Raw genomic sequence first — 18,282 nt, forward strand, 5'->3', positions numbered from 1 at the left:
CTGGAGTTCCCAAAGGGAAGGGCTGAATAACTGTGGTAGGTTGTAAGTATTAGAGACGACTGCTCGGTCTTTTGAAGAAATTGCAAAGTACAAAAACTAAAAATATCCTCACGGAGTCAGGCTCCAAGCCCAAGAGAAAAGCTTGTGGACCTTCACTGAAGCATACCACAGAGATGCTGCAGGAGGGGAAAGTGTCATAAAGGGAAAAGTTCAAATGGTTGTGAAAAGTCTGGATAGAGATAATGGTTATGCCAGTAGGGACCAAAGCCAGGTTCCTATGGGTACATACGGTCACTCTTGAGTGGGAGGTTATTTCTGGATCTGTAACCATGGAAGAGGCTTTCCAAAGGAAAAAGAAACAAAGTGAGGAAGGATTGGGTAGGAAGTAGGGTGATCAATTCATCCCAGTTTACCTGGGACCTCCTGAGTTTTGGCACTGGAAGTCCTGTGTCCCAGATGACCAAGAATGGCTGGTTGAGCTACTAGACAGGGAAAGGGACTGTCTATCTTAGACCTACTTGGAGAAGGATGAATGTCTATGTTTCCTCCTTAGAGTTAAGTACCGTCTTAGGCTGAGCAGCAGAACCCAAAGCACTTTATTGAGGAGTGCTCTTAGGAGAAGGGGAGTGAGGGAAGCAGCATAGGGCACTGGAAAAAAAGCTAAGCAAGAATGTGCTCTCACCTGAAGACTGACTTCAGCTTCATCCCAGGAGGAGTTCTGGAACAGGACTTGCTTAGGTAAGAGGTCAGTGTCTTGTACCTCCATACAAGAGAGGTAGCAATTCTTTTCTAGAGAAGGTCTCAAAATTAGAGTGCAACAGAATCACCTGGAGGGCTTGGTAACCCAGATTGCTGGGCCAACCCCCAGAGATTCTGATTCAGTAAGTCTGAGGTGGGGCCTGAGAATTTCTATTTCTAACAAGTTCCCAGGCGATGCTGATGCTGCTCTTAGGAAACCACTGCTCTAGAGAAGAGGACAGCTGTGAGGGGATCTGAGAAGCATCTACTGCACGAAGGTACACGCCTAGATGGACTGGACCACAAGTGGGGGCTGGGTAGACTGCATCTTTAGGTCAGAATATCTAGATTCATGGCATCCTGTATTTTCCTGTCGGCATCACACATCTCCTGCTAACGCATTGTTGAAACATTCTAACTTATCTCAGTCTTGTTATTGGACTTCGAGGAGGGTCTGACAGGTACATGAGGCTTTGAAGAGGGAGCAGGTGCAACTTGCTAGGCAAGTATAGTGGGGTCAGTTGCAATGGAGTGGAGAGTCCTCAAAGGGGAGATAAATATTTGGGACAAGACTCTAGAACAACCTTGGAAGTTGTCCGAAGTTTGTGAAATTAAAGGAAGATGGCTTTTGATGGCAACTTTTAATTCCATAAGCCCCACCAGAGCCCATGACAAACAGTTCCTGCCCCTGGGGATCACCACCAGGTGAAGATGAATGTGTAGAAGGAAAGGCAGGGCCTGGCCCGGAATACCTTCTCAAACTGGTAGCGCTCATAGAATACCGTGTACCCCTGGGCCTTAATGTCCATCTTCACGCAGTGCAGGAGGTCGTGTGTGTCTGGGGCCGCCTTCCAGGGCCCGAATTTGACGACAGACTTCTTGTCAGCCTCCAGGGCACGCAGGGCCTCGGCACTCTGCGCATCCTCCTCCTCAGTGTGCACGGCGCACACCAGCACGCTCGACTTGCGCGCTGCCACCGCCTCAGCGCGCGCCAGCCGCACCATGAGCTCCAGGTTCTCGCTGTAGCCTGGCACTCGCAGCAGAAACTGCTTCCGAGCCATCTGCTCACCGAAGATCTGCGGCGTGTCCTCCAGGAGCTTGACCAAAGGCTTGATCTCGTAGAACTGAGCCTCACGGTACACTTCCGGGATGTGCTGCGTGGGCAGCTGCCCGCTGCGCAGGTAGTCCAGGATGGGTCTGAAATAGGTGCCGGGGCGATCGATGAAGAAGCGGCCCTCCGCATCCGTGCAGGCCTTGGCGGAGCTGGAGAACATCTCTGCTAGCTTTGAACCCGGGAGTTTTCTCAGGGTGCCCAGGGTGGTGGTGTAGAACTCACCCCCCACGTTCAGCTCCACAACCGTAGACATCTGGGGGCACAACAGGCAGAGTGAGCCAACAGCGCCACCTCCAGGGAGCTCATGACTTGTTTTTATCCAAAGAATAAACCAGGTACAGAACTTCAGAACTTAGGTGAGCCTTAATGATCGGCTCCAGCTACTGGAACGCCCATCTTACCAAGGGGGTTGTATTTATGCGGTATAGCTCCAGAGGGTGGGCATTTTAAAAAGGAAAAAGATTTCTGTTTGAAAAAAGAATATGCATTCAAGCATTTTAACTTTCTTTTTTAGGTCACAGAATGTTAGGAGAGGAGCTACCATAGAAGAATTCCCCGTGATAATACTTCCAAAGTCTGTGGCCTTTGGCAAGCTTGTTTCCCTCCTGAGGCCTCAGTATCTTTATCTATAAAGTGGGCATATGGAATTGTTGTGAAGTCAGGAGTTCCCAACCTGGGAGGAGGGACATTTTCAACATTTCAGAAAGACCGAAGAAACCACACATGTATTTATTCAGGAAGCATTTCTTGGATACTTACTGGGCACCCACATCCTATGCTGGGAGTTGGGGCCAAAAATTCTTATTTCATGTAGATCAGAAGTTCTGATTAGCAGTTGGCATGCCCTCGATTAATTTTAAAAATGGAAGTTGTGGCAGTTTTTTTTGTTTAGTTTTGTTTTTTTTTTAGCTCTGTCACCCAGGCTGGAGTGCAGTGGCACAATCAGAGCTCACTGCAGCCTCAAACTCCTGAGCTTAAGCTCTCCTCCGGTTCAGCCTCTGGAATAGCTGGGATTACAGGCTCAAGCCATCATCCTGGCAAAAATGGAATTTGTTTGATGAATGACTTTCAAAATATGGACTCATAGGTCTCGAATAAGAATAGGAATATTCTCATTGGTGAAAAGGCCAGTAATACTAGATACAGTGGGTGTAAAACTGTTTCATAAACTGTGAAGTGCAGTGCAAATGTAAGTTAAGTTTGGCTGTCCAACAGAACTTTTAGAGGCCACGTCTCTGTGCCAGAGGGCAGGGCTGAGCACTAAGTCCTGTGGGTGGTACCTGCTTGTACATGCTCACAGGTGAGTGGGTAGAGGAATAGAGGGATATGGAAACAGACTCAGGCTGAATTCAGGGAACACTAAGTGCTGCCACAGAGACTCACGATAATACCAGAAGACCATATAATGATTATTACTCATGAGGTGATACACCAGTTGTTATCCTTACAAACCAGAACAATCCTAAATGACTTTTGTTATTTAAAACTCACTTGCAGGCCGGGTGTGGTGGCTCACGGCCTGTAATCCTAGCACTCTGGGAGGCTGACGCGGGCGGATCTTTTGAGCTCAGGAGTTCGAGACCAGCCTGAGCAAAAGCGAGACTCCGTCTCTACTAAAAAAAAAAAATAGAAAGAAATTATCTGGACAACTAAAAATACATAGAAAAAATTAGCTGGGCATGGTGGCACATGCCTGTAGTCCCAGCTACTTAGGAGGCTGAGGCAGGAGGATCGCTTGAGCCCAGGAGTTTGAGGTTGCTGTGAGCTAGACTAATGCCGCAGCACTCACTCTAGCCAGGGCAACAGAGTGAGACTCTGTCTCAAAAAAAAAAAAAATTCACTTGCCTGTTCAATAAAATATGTATGTGCCTACTTTGTGCTTTGTGCCAGGTACCTGGGACACAGTGATGAACAAGCAGGATGTAGGTCCTGCCCTCACAGTCTAGGAACTGTGCACAGTGTTTTAAATACATTATCTAATTCAATCCTCACAACACTTCTGTGAAGAATGTATTAAACCCCCATTTTATAGAAGAAACTAAGGCTTAAGGAGATGAAGTAAATTGCCTAAGATCAATCAGCTATTAAGTGATGATGTTGGGATTTGAACTCGGGTCCATTTTACTCCAAAGCTAGAGCTCTTGGTCAGTGCATAAATTACCTTCAACTTTCCAACACCTCCACTCTTCCCTAAGTGAGTCATTCATTCAACAAAACGTATGGAGGGCCTATTGCATGCAAACCTTGTGCCAAGCACAGTAAGACACGGTCCCTGCCTTCAAGGAGTTCACAGGGGAGAGAAGGAAACAGATGGTTTAAACATGTAGGAGCTGACAGGGAAGACTCAGAGGTAGGCGGGGTCAGCTGGTTTTGTGGGTGTGTGTTGGAGGCTGTCAAAGAAGGTTTCCTAGGGCTTGTGATAGCTCATGCTGCAGAAAAGATCTGTGCAGTGTTAAAGGGACCGCTAACCTGGAGATTGTACCACAGGTCATTGCAGGGCCAAGGTTGGAAATGGGGCTCAGGAATGTCCTTCATTCTGATTTATGTATGACCTCATTCTCAACTGGTCTGTGGGCTCTACCTCTAAGATTAAAGTACTGGAATTAAGAGAGCCAAAAGCAACCAAAGTACTGGGGAAGAATTGAGTTGCCATGGCAACAGCTCCTACCCGGGACAGTTCTGCTGCCTGGAGGGGAAAAGGCAGAGGAGAGGATGCATCTTGACAGCAGCCAAACAATAGAGCTGAGAAAAATAAGCTCAGAACCTGTGACTCCTTCTTTCTCCCATAAACCTCAAGCCTCCTTGGCAGGGCTATTTGGTTAACCCTGAGGTCACCTCTGTAGAGCTGGCAGTTACATGTGAAGTTGCAGACTTTAACCCTTGAATGGACCAATATGTTCTCATTACTCCTATCTCACCATCCCTCCTAATATCCCCATGTCACAGGTGAGTAAAGGTCAGAGAGAAGACACACAGCTAGGAAGTGATAAAGTTGAAGCTGGGATCGAACCATATCGGTGTGACTCCAGTACAGTTTGGATGTCGTCCCCCTCCCCCCCCCACCTCCCCCTTCCCAACATCCTGCCCCACTGCTGCCAATACTTAGCTATGCGCCTGGGGCCATTCACTTTCTCTGGGCCTAAATTTATCTATTTATAGATTAAACTTATCTATTTATAGATTAAGATAAGCTTAAAATAATTATTAAGAAATGGACCAAGAGAGCTCTAAGAGCTCTAATGGACCAGGCGAGCATCAGCATCGCCTGGGAACTTGTTAGAAATAGAAAGTCTAATGGATCCAATCACTTCAAATGTCTTTTGTGAAGCTAATTTCCAGATGCTTCAAAAAAATAGCCTCCTGTCTTGACATCCTCAGCCTCATTTCTTTATTTCTCAAACAAGACCTTAGCCCTGTTCCTGAGCTTAATTCTGTCCCTCTTTTCCCTCTTCTTCCAAAACTTCCAAACCCTTTGCAAATCCCAGACCTCCTACCTCATCCATAAACACTGCCGTGTGTTTCTAGGAGATAGAGACTTCTTTTCCATCCCTCTTCAGGACCAGCTACCCTTCCCCTTCCCCACCTTTGGCAGGCACCCTGCCAAAGGATTCCTGGGTGGGAGGGAAAGCTGTCCTAGGTCCTGTAGGCAGAGGCTGGGGAAGACAATCTTCCACTGTCATGACATCTCCTCTCTTATATTTCCGTATTTGTCACCTGTATCCCCATTAGACTGTGAAGTTCCTAAGGGAGGGACTATACCTGGTTTGTCATTATGTCACCAATACCTACTACGGGGCTCAGCATCTGAACGGAATGGTGCTTACCCTCAGCTCTGGTTTACGGGAGCACCTTGGTATTCTGTTAAAGGCCAATCTTGCCTTACCTGGCATCATGTCCAGTGCAGGCTCCAGGCATTACACTTGCCCAGTAATTCATTCAGGCGTTTATTGAGCACCAGGGCAGTCCTGGCCTTGAGCAAGCAGGTGGCTTTGTAGCTAGCCAACAACAATGACGTTATCATCGCCCTATTGGAAAGAGCCACACTCGCCCTACTGCCAGATCTGCTTTCCCTTCCTCCAAGTCTCCAGGATGGCTCTCAGTCCAGGAGAGAATCAGAATTCTCTGCTCCTAGAGTGCGCCTGGCCTTTCCCCATCCTCCCAAACGCCCCTCAGAAAGCCTGGGGCGGGGGCAGGCAAGCCGGAGGAATCAGGCCCCAGCCAGAAGGCAGCGGCAGGCTGGGGGTGGTGGGCGCTGGGGTGAGGGAATGAGCCTCTGGCCAGGCTTCTCCCACAGGGCCAGGGGAGAGGGAGGGACAGAGGAAGAGCCGTGGACTAGAACAAGCCAGGGAACAAAGACCTAGAGGAAAGGGAGGAGACAGACACAGCAGCCAGGAGAGAAAGAGGGGCACGGAGGAGACGCAGGATAGAGCCGGAGCGGGAGCAGAGTCCCAGCCGCGAAAGGAGAGCGATCAAAGCGGCAGGGACGTCCAAAGGGAAAAGAGAGCGCCCAGCCAGAGGCGAAGGGCGTCACAGCGCGCCTGGAGCAGAGGACTCGGACTCGGGGACTGGGACGGACGACAGAAACTGGGGAGGAGCGAAAGAAGAGCGCGGCGGTGTGAGAGTCGCCGGTGGGTCTGCCGCCCGCTCGCCCCTGGCGGGGCACGCACTTACCGTCGGCGGGCCAGGCCGCGGGGACCGGGGCACAGAGGTCAGGCTTATCATCCCTGCGCGGCTGTCGGCTCGCACTGCGCAGCCCTGCCAGGCCAGGTAACTTGGGCCCCGGAAGTGCACCTGGCTCCCGCCCCTGGGTGGGGGCCACTGCGCCCGGGCGGATTGGCCTGAGCGGGGCGTTCCTTGCGGTGAGACCCTTGGCAGGTGTGAAAGAGAGTGGACAGTCCACGTATTTGGGGCTTCTAAAAGTTGTTAGGCCTTGAGGAAGCTTGACTTTGGAGACCTAGTCATGGAGCATGGCCCTTTAATTACTGACCTTTTGTTATAGATTAACTTCCTGCCTTACTTTGTTGTCCCTGGCTCAGACCAGATGGCACCTGAGAGAAAAGACCCCTTGACTATTACGTACTTAATGTGGAATATTAAATATACCCTTCCCAGAAAGAGACACTGCCTTCAACCAATCAAATTGCTGCAACTATGCGCTAAACTCGCATGAAAAAAGTTGAACTCCTCTTATGCTTCTCCTTGCCTATATAAACGCCGTTCAAACCTCTCCCCTCCAAGGTACTGACCCAATCTTTTTGGAGTCTGTGTCCTCCCCAGTGGCAGTCCTCAAACTTTGCACCCAAACTCAATATTTAATCATATTGGCTGAATCTCCTTATTTAGGTTGACACAAGTCACTGCCCCTCTCTGGGCCTTGGGTTCCCCAATAGTCAAATTGAGGGAGGCAGAGGAAATTGACATTGACAACCGGAGACTTTCTACTCCCTACAGTCCTAAGGGGTGAAAGATCAGCAACACCCACTTTACAGATGAGAAAAACAGGGCTCCAGGGGGTAGGGTGGCATTAAAAAGTAAAACAAAGCCAGGCTCATATTGGCTCATGCCTGCAATCCTAACACTGAGAGGCCGAGTGGGGAGGATCGCTTGAGGTCAGGAATTCCTGCCCAGTCTGAGCAAGAGCAAGACCAGATCTCAACTAAAAATAGAAAAATTAGCTGGGTGTTGGGGCCGTGCCTGGAGTCCCAGCTACTGGGGAGAAATTGGAGGTCGCAGTGAGCTATGATGATGCCACTGCACTCCACCTGGGGAGAAAGAGCAAGATTCTGCTTAAATAAAATACAATTTGGGGGTTTCTTTGAGTAAGAAGCAATTCATGAACTGGGGAACACCAGATGGAAAGAGGTTTAGTGTTCCCATGACAAAGTGTCAGAAGCAAGTATTTATGGGGAAATTATAGAAGCAAAATAAAGAAATTATTTTATTGGTTACAGTTATAGAATTGCCATTTTTTAATTTACCTTGTTGAAAAGTCCCTAATCACATAATCCTATGTCAGTTGGCTGCTTATGATTGGCTGAGATTAAGTTTTGTTTCTGTCTAACATAAGCATTACCAGAAATGACTCAAATTAAATTTTATTTATGCTTGCAAATCATGCAAGATTGAGGTCACTTCTGAGACACAACTGGTTTTGTCTGCTCAGGGATTCTTCAGGCTGGATCTCCATTTTAATTTTCATTAACCATGGCCAGTGTGGATTATTTAGTCACCCGAGGGCAGATGCTAGGAGTGCAAAATCTGACCGATAGTGAAAAGAGTTAGGTACTTATTCTGTGGGGTTATTTTCCTTGTTAAAACATAACCCAAAAGGTGGGGGAACATAATTTCCCACTCTTTAGGTAGGAGCTGTGCATTGTGACTTTTTCCAAAGAGTACAGTGTGGGAAGGGGGAAAAAGAGAAGTAGCTTTACAGTGCAGAAACTAATAAATAAACACTACTTCAGCCAGGTGATCAAGGTCAACATCAACAGTTGTAAATCATGATGCTAGTATGTACCCTTGATATGATATGATGAAAATAATCTTCCTCCCCAAAAGCCATAACCCCAGTTCAATCATGAGAAAAACAGATGAATTCCAAGAGAGGGGCATCCTGCAATATAACTGACCAGTACTCCTCAAAACTATCAAGGTCATCAAAAACAGGGAAAATTTGAGAAACTGTCACAGCCAAGAACAGCCTAAGGAGACATGACGACTAAATTGTAATGTGGTATCCTGGGTGGGATCCTGACACAGAAAATGGATATTAGACAGAAACTAAGGAAATATGAATAAACTAATATAATAAACTAATGTGTCAATATTGGTTCATTAATAATAGCAAATGTACCATACTAATGTAATATGTTAAGAATAGGGAAAACTGAGTGTGGGGTATACGGGAATTCTCTGTATTGTCTTCTCAATTTCTTTGTAAATCTAAAACTGTTCTAAAAACTAAAGTCTAAAAAAAATCGACTTAGCTAAAAAAATAACAATACAATCATTATGGAAAACAGTATGGAGGTTCCTCAAAAAATCAAAAATAGCAATATGGTCCAACAATTACATTTCTGGGTATATATCCAAAAGAACTGAAAGCAGGATTTTAAAGAGATATTTGTACACCCATATTCATAGCAGCATTATCCACAATAGCCAAGAGGTAGAATCAAATGTCCATCAACAGATGAATCGATAAACAAAGTGTGGTATGTACGTACAATGGAATATTATTTAGCCTTAAAAAGGAATGAAATTCTGGCACATGCTACAACATGGATGACCCTCAATGCCATTATGCTAAGTGAAATAAGCAAGTCACAAAAAGACAAATGCTGTATAATTCTACTTATACGAGATACCTAAAGTAGTCAAATCCATAGAAACAGACAGTAGAGTGGTGGTTACCACAGGCTGGAGAGACAAGGAAAATGGGAGTTGTTATTTAATATCTACAGAGTTTCAGATTTGTAGGATGAAAAAGTTCTAGAGATCTGAAAATACACTTAATACTACTGAACTATATACTTAAAATTGTTAAGATGGTAAATTTTATGTTATATGGTTTTTTACAACAATAAAAAATAAAAGGAGGCCGGGCACGGTGGCTCATGCCTGTAATCCTAGCTCTCTGGGAGGCTGAGGCGGGCGGATTGTTTGAGCTCAGGAGTTCGAAACCAGCATGAGCAAGAGCGAGACCCCGTCTCTACTAAAAATAGAAAGAAATTAATTGGACAACTAAAAATATATAGAAAAAAAAAATTAGCCAGGCATGGTGGCACATGCCTGTAGTCCCAGCTACTCGGGAGGCTGAGGCAGGAGGATCGCTTGAGCCCAGGAGTTTGAGGTTGCTGTGAGCTAGGATGACGCCACGGCACTCTAGCCCGGGCAACACAGTGAGACTCTGTCTCAAAAAAAAAAAAAAATAAATGAAAAAAATAAAAGGAAATAGTGACTCTTGGTCATAACCTGTACTCATGTTAATCAACTAATGGTACAGAAACTTGGGGGAAAAAATAAAGATAAAGCTTTAGAGGGAGACAACAGGGAATGGAACCCTGGCCCTGCCATTTACCAGCTATGTGACCTTCCATCATTCCCCTCTCAGAGCCCAAATTGCCTCTTTTGTAAAATACACGTGAATACTTGGCTAGGTGGTTGTGAGAATTAAATTAAGTGAAATAATTACTATATTTTCCAAACTTCCCTGATGGTAAGACTGGCCTTGGGTATATGTTAAACACCATCCTGGGCCCCACCTCCAGACTGAAACTGAGTAACCAAGGAAGGGCCTGGGAATCTGCATATTTAACAAGCATCTTGTCATCTTGGAAATTTAGACAACACCAGATTTAGGGGCTTTCCTAGGGGCTCAGTAAATGTCATTGCTCATTTCCTTAGCCTCCATGATGCCATGCTATCCAGCATCACCCACCCAGCATGGGTACCTTTCCAATCCTTTCTTCTCCCTCCCCCCCGTGTGGGTTGTCGCTCATTTATTCAACCAAGAGTTACTGATACTGACCTTGGCTAGGAGTTGGAGGCAGGGGACACAGGTGCCTGAAATATGTTGTCTCTTTGCTAAAGAGAAAAGCACAAATAACTTTAATGAAAGAGTAAATGAGTATATAAAAATATGCTGGACGTCTTTTTCCAATAATATGGAGGACTAGATATTCTGAAATCCTCCAGCTACAAGGCATCTCAAAATATTGAAAATATTGAGGGGTGGATGATGAGAAATTAATGAGTACAATGTGCATCACTTGGGTGATGGATACCCCAAAAGCTCTGACTGGATCACTATGCAATCTACGCTTGTAACAAAATTGCACATGTACCCCATAAATTTGTACAAATAAAAAACAACAATAAAAAATATTGAAAATATTGAACATGTGTGTGTCTATATATGTCTGAGCTGGCAAGAAAGTTAAGGAAATGCGCTGAGGTACTCTGAGATGATTGAGCACTGATTCCAGGGGCTTCCCTGGGGTTATCTCCAACCCTGAGTGACCTAGAAACTTTATTTTAAGGAGAGGGGGCTAGAAGACAAATCCTGGGCAATTCAGAGGGTAGGATATCAGATCAGAGACTATAAAAGGGTAAATTAGAAAAAATCTGCCACTCCAAGGCAAATGCTGTGGAAACTTGCTTGTCTCATTCCTTGGTTCTGGGTGGAGAAAAGTCTCCCCTGAAAATGTTTGGCTATAGGCAAGAGCTCAGATAGATCTGGGACCCAATGTGATCAGCAGCAACAACAATTGGAATTTAGTTTAAAATGGACTTGATAGTGCTGTCAGATGCCTGACATAGGAAACGAAACCCTCCTTGGAGGAGAGTATAATCAAACCAAGCCTCAAAAAATCCACACAGATAGCAATCCAGCAAACACAAGCTCACAATCAAAAGTCACAAACCACAAAAGGAAACAAGGTTCTATGAGTGAGAGTCAACAGAAACAGATCCACAAACTCCTCAGAGACTGAGATTATTGGGTATAGCATACAGGTGTGTTTCATGTGCTTAAATAAATAAAATGGTGTATTTATAAAACATGAGTAAGGAACAAGAAGATATGATCAAAAATGATCAGGCAGATTTTTTTTAAAGTTAAATAGACTTCTAGAAATGAAAAAAATAAAATAGCTGGAGTGAAACATTATTGAGACTTTGTAGGGGTTGAAGAAATACAATTAAAGGAGTAATGATATATTATTTTTTAATCCATCAATTTGGCAAATATTAAGAGGAACAATATGCCAGAGGTGGCGAGGATGCAGGAAAACAGCTTCTCAGGCTTTGCTGGTTGGGAATGTGAACTGCTGCAATTTTTTGGAAAGCAATATGGCTATATCTACCAAAAAAAATAGAGATACCATCTGACCCAGTCATCCCACTTTTGGCAATCTATCTGATAGAAATAAAAGCACCACTATGAAAGGATATATGAATCAATATATTTATCAGTGATTTGTTTGAGGGCTGTGGCAAAAATTAGATACATAGGGTAATGGTTGAATAAACCATGGTCTGTCCATGCTGCGGAATACTATGCAGCTGTTAAAAAGAATGGGGTAGAACTCTATCTATTCATTCACCCATAATTTATTAAGTGATTAAAAATAAGTATCAGAGGCTCACGCCTGTAATCCTAGCACTCTGGGAGGCTGAGACGGGAGGATTGTTTGAGCTCAGGAGTTTGAGACCAGCCTGAGCAAGAGCGAGACCCCGTCTCTACTAAAAAAATAGAAAGAAATTAATCGGACAACTAAAAATATACAGAAAAAATTAGCCAGGCATGGGGGCACATGTCTGTAGTCCCAGCTACTCGGGAGGCTGAGGCAGGAGGATTGCTTGAGCCCAGGAGTTTGAGGTTGCTGTGAGCTAGGCTGATGCCACGGCACTCACTCTAGCCAGGGCAACAGAGCAAGACTCTGTCTCAAAAAAATAAAAAATAAATAAAAAATAAATAAAATAAGAAACAAGATCTTGCTATGTTGCCCAGGCTGGAGTGCAGTGGCTATTCACAGGTGCCATCATAGCACACTGCAGCCTCAAACTCCTGGGCTCAAGCAAGCAATCCTCCTGCCTCAGCCTCCAGAGTAGCTGAGACTACGGGTGCCTGCCATGGTGCCAGCCAAGCGCCATTTCCTGTTCCTCCCAAGCCCCAGCTACCCTGAAACACAACCTGTACTCTCACGCCCTCCTGCCTTTGTTTATGCTGTTCCCTCTGCTCCAAATGCCTTTCCCCACCAGCTCATTCTTCTCTGCCTGAAAAACTTGTACACAGCTTTCAAGGCCCGACTCAGATGGTCCTCCTCTTCCTTTTGTATCCATTAGCACATTTGACCCTCACAGTTCAAAACAGCAATTAGTACTTCCATTTTATGTATGAGGACCCTGAGGCTCCCAGAGATGGAGTGCCTCTTTCAGAGTCAGTCAGGGCCAGGAGACAAGAGATCAGGGCTCTAGTTCTGGCTCTGGCACTAGTTTGCTGTATCACCTTGGACAAGTCCCTTCCCCTCTCTGGGCCTCAGTTCTCCACCTATAACATGGTGGGGATTGGGGTCTTTTCTGAGATGGTCCTTGTGATCCTGTCTTGCTTGATGCTATGGCAACAAACGAATTCAGACGACCCCTTGATGTTGTCTATGACTGGATCTTGTTTCCCTTTGGCCTGATTCCAAGAGCAAGCACTGCTTCCCTCTGCCTCCCCTCACTCACTCCCCTCTGTTCTTCCTGAGACAAAGCTGCCAGCCTCTCTCCCCTCTAGGCGGCTGGGCTTTGGGCCAGCCAGCCAAGTGGCAGCTGGGACTCAGATGAAAGGACCCTCAGAAGGCTTCCTGTGGCAGAGTGCCCAGCCCAGCCCAGCCCAGGCCTGGCAACCTGGGCCCAGCTGTGCCACAAGGCATCCTGCCCACCCACTCCCACACAAGGCTCCCTTTGTGAGTCCTGCAGATAGGGAGACCCCCGCCAATCGACAAGGACCCCTGTCAATCCACAAGGACCCTCCGCTCCATACCTCCTTGAGAAATATCCAGGTCTTTAAAAAATGATCCAGGACTAGACCAGACTGGCCTGACTTTGTGCCAGGCACTTTGGAGAGCTTTATACCATTTAATCTTGATAGCAATTAATGCTATTCCCTTTTTAGAGGGGAGGAACACATGTATCTGAGTGCCTACTGTGTGTCAATCATGGAACCAGGCACTGGGAAAAGCACAGTGAACCAGGGGACAAGAGCTGACCTCATGGGACTCACTCTCAGCGGGGACCCAGACTGTAACTGAATAACCACAGAAATAAATATCTGGTTCTACAGCGCAAGCAGTGCTCTGAGAAGAAAAGAGTAAGGAACCACAGATATAGATAGATATGCTAAAGAGCATACAGATAACGGTGGGTCAATGTGTCCTTCCTTCCCCCAGGAAGTCCCCCGCTCTGCTCTAGGTATTCTTTTTTTTTTTTTTTTCTTTTTTTTGAGACAGAGTCTCACTCTGTTGCTTGGGCTAGAGTGCCATGGTGTCAGCCTAGCTCACAGCAACCTCAAACTCCTGGGCTCAAGCAATCCTACTGCCTCAGCCTCCCAAGTAGCTGGGACTACAGGCATGCGCCACCATGCCCAGCTAATTTTTTCTGTATATTTTTAGCTGTCCAGCTAATTTCTTTCTATTTTTTTAGTAGAGACGGGGCCTCACTCTTGCTCAGGCTGGTCTCGAACTCCTGAGCTCAAATGATCCTCCTGCCTCGGCCTCCCAGAGTGCTAGGATTACAGGCATGAGCCACCGCGCCCGGCCAGCTCTAGGTATTCTTTATTTAGAAGCAAGTCCCTTGAATTCTGAGAGCTTCATATTCTTCACCGCAAAAATGGGAGCGGTGATGCCCCTGCAGAAGTTCTGGGAGGAATTTGGGTGGCACTATACTGTCAGTGTCAGGCACGGGCGGCCACAGGGTGCCTATGTATGGGGAGGAAGTATGGCTGGCCTTCCTTTCAAAGCCCCTAGACTAACAAGCTCCCTTCTCCAGGGAGCAGGCAGCCAGAGCTTCTGGGTAAAGTTACAACTTGTTCAATTTGGCCTCAACTAGAACCAAGACCATGGCTGGAGGCCAGATGTGTCTCTAGTTCACCAGCTCATGGGCCTTTTAACCCTAAGAATGCCCTTTGTAAGAAGCAGCAGTCAAGATGCCCAGAGTGGGGAATGGTAATAAAAGGTAACCTTTGGGCCAGGCATGGTGGCTCACACCTGTAATCCCAACACTTTGGGAGGCTGAGGTGGGAGGATCACTTACGGCCAGGAGTTTGAGACCAGCCTGGGCAACATAGCAAGACCCCATCTCCACAAAAAATTTAAAAATTAGCCAGGCATTGTGGCACATGCCTATAGTTCCAACTACTCAAGAGGCTGAGGCAGAAAGACTGGTTGAGCCCAGGAGTTGGTGGTTACAATGAACTATGAGCATGGTGCCGCACTCCAGCCTGGGTGACAGAGTAAGATCCTGTCTCAAAAAAAAAAAAAGAAAAAAAGTAATCTTTTTCCACAGGCATTATTTCATTTAATCTTCACAACAACCCCAGAAAGAAGACAAAAGGAAGATTAAAATCATCTCCATTTTCCAGGTAACGAAATTGAAGGTTGGAAAGGCTACTTTTCTAAGTCAGGATTCGAATCCAAGCAGCCTGGCTCCAGAGCCTGGTCTGCTGACCACTCGCCATCCTGCTAGGCCAGGGCTCAAAGCCAGCACTGCCCAACCCCTGGCCTTGCCCTCTTTCCTCTGCATCCTCTCTGGGACAACACAGAGTGGTCTACTTCAAACCTACCACCAGGCTGCTATCAGACCTGGGGCCTCCGTTTCCACATCTGTAAAACGGGGAGGGAACAGCTGGGCTTGATGATGGTTAGGATCCCTTCCAGTACTATCAGTCTTGGCTCCTTCTAGCGTAAGTGATGTCAGGATGAGCCTTGAACGCCATGGGATGCCATTTCCACTCTTAGGATTAGTCTCTAGAGCACACGTATGCAAAGACATTACATGTACAAGAATATTCACTGCACCATTGTTTGTAAAAGCAAAAGACTAGAAGCAGCCTAAGTGTCCATCATTTGGAGACTGTTTAAATAAACTAGAGTATATCCACATACTAGAATACTCTACATCCGCTATAAAAAATGAGGCAGATATCTATGTGCTAATAGAGAAAAGTCTCAAAGATAATAAAAACAATAATTATTATATGTATATGCACACCACTACATTTGCATTGATAATTTCTGCTACAGGAGACTTAGCCATCATTACCTCCAGGCAGAGGACTAGGGGTTTGCCATGGGAGGAAAATTACTTTTCACTGCATATTCTTTTATTCTGTCTTTCCTTTCTCTCTCTATTTTTTCTTTCTCCCTTTTTCTTTCTTTCTCTTTCTTTCTTCTTCTTCTCTCCTCTCTTTCTTTTGTTTTTCACTGAAACATTCTCTAGGGGTGTTTCTTATTTCTTTTCTTTAAAAAAAGCCATGGGTAGAGGACAGATTGTGTGACCTGGGTTCAAATCCTGCCTTGACATTAACTGCATGGTCTTGGGCAAAGCCCTTCTCACTGGGCCTCAGTTTTGTCACACATCGAATGGGGTTGCTGGGCTAGGTGCTCTCTCAGGCCCCCTAGCATAGAGGCGGTAATGGGCAGGCCCAGTGGCTGTGGATGCTGTGCTGCATCTCTTCCATTTGTCCCTCCCAGGTCCACACCACCCTTCACCCCAGAAGTTGATGCCTGCAGAGCACATCTGCAGGCTCCCGCGCCCTCTCTGGCTTCCACTGGAGTTTGGCCAGTGGGAGCTTAGCAGGAGCTTGGAGGCAAGCGGTGGATGAAGTCAGAATATTTATTCCCTGCCAATCCCTGTAAATTGGCTGCATCTCTCTTCCAAAGGTCCCAGCTCCTGTCAGGGACCCTTTCCACAAGCTATTCCCTCAGTTCTGGTAACTGCCCCCTTCCTAGCCCTGCCAGTAGCCTGGGGGGCTGCACTGTTGATTGTGCAAACCCATAACCCATAACCTTGTAAGAGTCCCTTTAGGAAACTCTCCTGGAATACCGAGTTTGGGAGAGCTATCTGTGTTCTGCCTGTGTTTGTGTGTGTGCACTCTCGTGTGTACACATGTGTGCACGAATTGTCTCTGTGCCATTCACTTGACAATTAATCTCAAGCTGGGACAGGAGGGGAACTGATTTTTGCTGAGTACTCACTATGTGCCAGACTCCATGCCAGGCACGTTATATACACGATCGGGTTTCATCCTCACAGTTCTATAAAGTAGGAATTTTTAGCCCCATTTTCTAGAAATTAAAACCAAGGCCCAGAGAGGTGAAGGCACTCACCTAAAGTCCCGCAGCTGAGTAAGGCTCTAAAGCCTGTGCCCTTTTGCTCCCTCTGGGCACTGCTTTCCAAAATGCCTGGTTCGTTCTCATCCTTTGGGTCTCAGCTTAAACCTTAGTTTTCCCAAGAAGACCTCCCTGACCACTTTGTTTGAAGGATATCATCACTGACACTTTACTAAGACACTGCTCTTTTCCTTTATGACATGTGTTTATTTAATGTCTGTCCCAAGTTCCCTAAGGACAGCCAGTCTCCCCATCTGTTTTGCTCACCACTGTCTTCCTGGTGCCAAGCACAGTTGGGGCTGCTACATGCTCGGTCCCAAATAAATAGTTGCTAAGCGAAAAAGTGACAAAGGAAAGGAACAAATATTTATTAAGTCCTTGCCCAGTGTCAGGCATTTTACATGGTTTATCTCATTTTCTCTTAGCAACAATCTTATCGTAAAAGAGGGAATGGCCTGGGGTAAAAAAAAAATAAAAAAATGTTTTCTGTCTCTTTAAAACTTCCCCCCACCCTTTTTGGGAATGAGGCTGGCATCCCTGCCTCAGGCAGATGGTCAGGAGGGGCAGGGAAATGTCTTTTGTTCTTTGTGTTATAGGCCATAGCTCAGCTGAACTGTCCACTCCATCCCAGGCCTGGCCAGGGGAGGTCTGGGTGGGCCTCCCAGGTGGGCGGAGGTCATGGCTTTGTCTTTAGCAGAGATGGGACAATTAGAATCATTAACTGTAGTTCAATGACAACAGCCTAGAACCGAGGTCCCTCCCTTTAAAAGCTCTGTATTTCTGCTTATATATGGGAATTTGGATTTTGAGACCATAGTCTACCATTTTCTTTCTTTGCCTTTTCTTTCCTTCTCCTGAAACCATTTGTTCTCGTTCTTCTGATGCAGCCTTGGGGACAAGTGCTGAGCTTTTGGTAGCATTATGAGGTACACGTTGTTGTACCATTTTGCTCATGAGGAAACCAAGGCCAGAGAGGGAATGTGACTTTCCCAAAGTCACAGAGCCCTGAACCAGGGGTGAAACATTCATTCCTTGGTGCCCTGACGTCCCCTACTCAGGCACTCAGCACAGGGTTAGAAGGGGCGGGGGCGGGCGATCGGTAGAACTCATGTGAATCATTCCTGAACAAACAGAAACTTGGGGAGCAAATAGTGTCAGCTATGGGCATTCTCCCAGGATAGGCCACTCCCAGACCCTGGCAATGCCACAGCCCTCCCAGCCTGGCCAGGGAGCATCCCCTTCCCTGTTTGCCCTCAGGCTCTAGGCCCAACTCCACCTGGTCTGTGACCTTCTACAAACACACTGTTGCTCACCTCTCTTTGCAGGGTGTGCCAGCTCACCAGCTGGTGCTAATAAAGAAGAGGCCTCCTGCTGTGTCCCCAAGACTGACACCTGGGAGGATCTTTTCCTTCCCTCCCCCTCTGCTCTCACTCCCTGCCTACTTTCCTCTATAAAATCATTGCCTCCGTAGTGGAGGACCTATGGGATGGTGACTAATGTTCTTTTTCTTGAGCTGGGTGCTGGTACACAGGTGCGCTTACTTTGTGCAAATTA

At 46.4% G+C, this 18,282-nt stretch overlaps 1 protein-coding gene across 3 annotated transcripts; it reads right to left on the reverse strand.

Moving 5' to 3' along the window:
- Nucleotides 1-1,379: 1,379 nt before the first annotated feature.
- KCTD14 (potassium channel tetramerization domain containing 14) lies at nucleotides 1,380-6,761 on the reverse strand. 3 transcript variants are annotated; one of them, XM_012651009.1, is made up of 2 exons: nucleotides 6,524-6,761; nucleotides 1,380-2,105 (listed from the first exon to the last, which is right to left on the reverse strand). In XM_012651009.1, the coding sequence occupies exons 1-2, from the start codon at nucleotides 6,572-6,574 to the stop codon at nucleotides 1,434-1,436; spliced, it is 723 nt and encodes a 240-aa protein (XP_012506463.1). In that variant the 5' UTR covers nucleotides 6,575-6,761; the 3' UTR covers nucleotides 1,380-1,433. The 3 variants fall into 3 exon arrangements, with proteins under 3 accessions (XP_012506463.1, XP_012506465.1, XP_012506464.1); XM_012651011.1 differs by lacking the exon at nucleotides 6,524-6,761 and adding an exon at nucleotides 5,736-5,882; XM_012651010.1 differs by lacking the exon at nucleotides 6,524-6,761 and adding an exon at nucleotides 5,347-5,385.
- Nucleotides 6,762-18,282: the final 11,521 nt, after the last annotated feature.

Source organism: Propithecus coquereli, unplaced genomic scaffold, assembly GCF_000956105.1.
Source record: "Propithecus coquereli isolate 6110/MARCELLA unplaced genomic scaffold, Pcoq_1.0 Scaffold344, whole genome shotgun sequence".
Classification (NCBI taxonomy): Eukaryota; Metazoa; Chordata; class Mammalia; order Primates; family Indriidae; genus Propithecus; species Propithecus coquereli.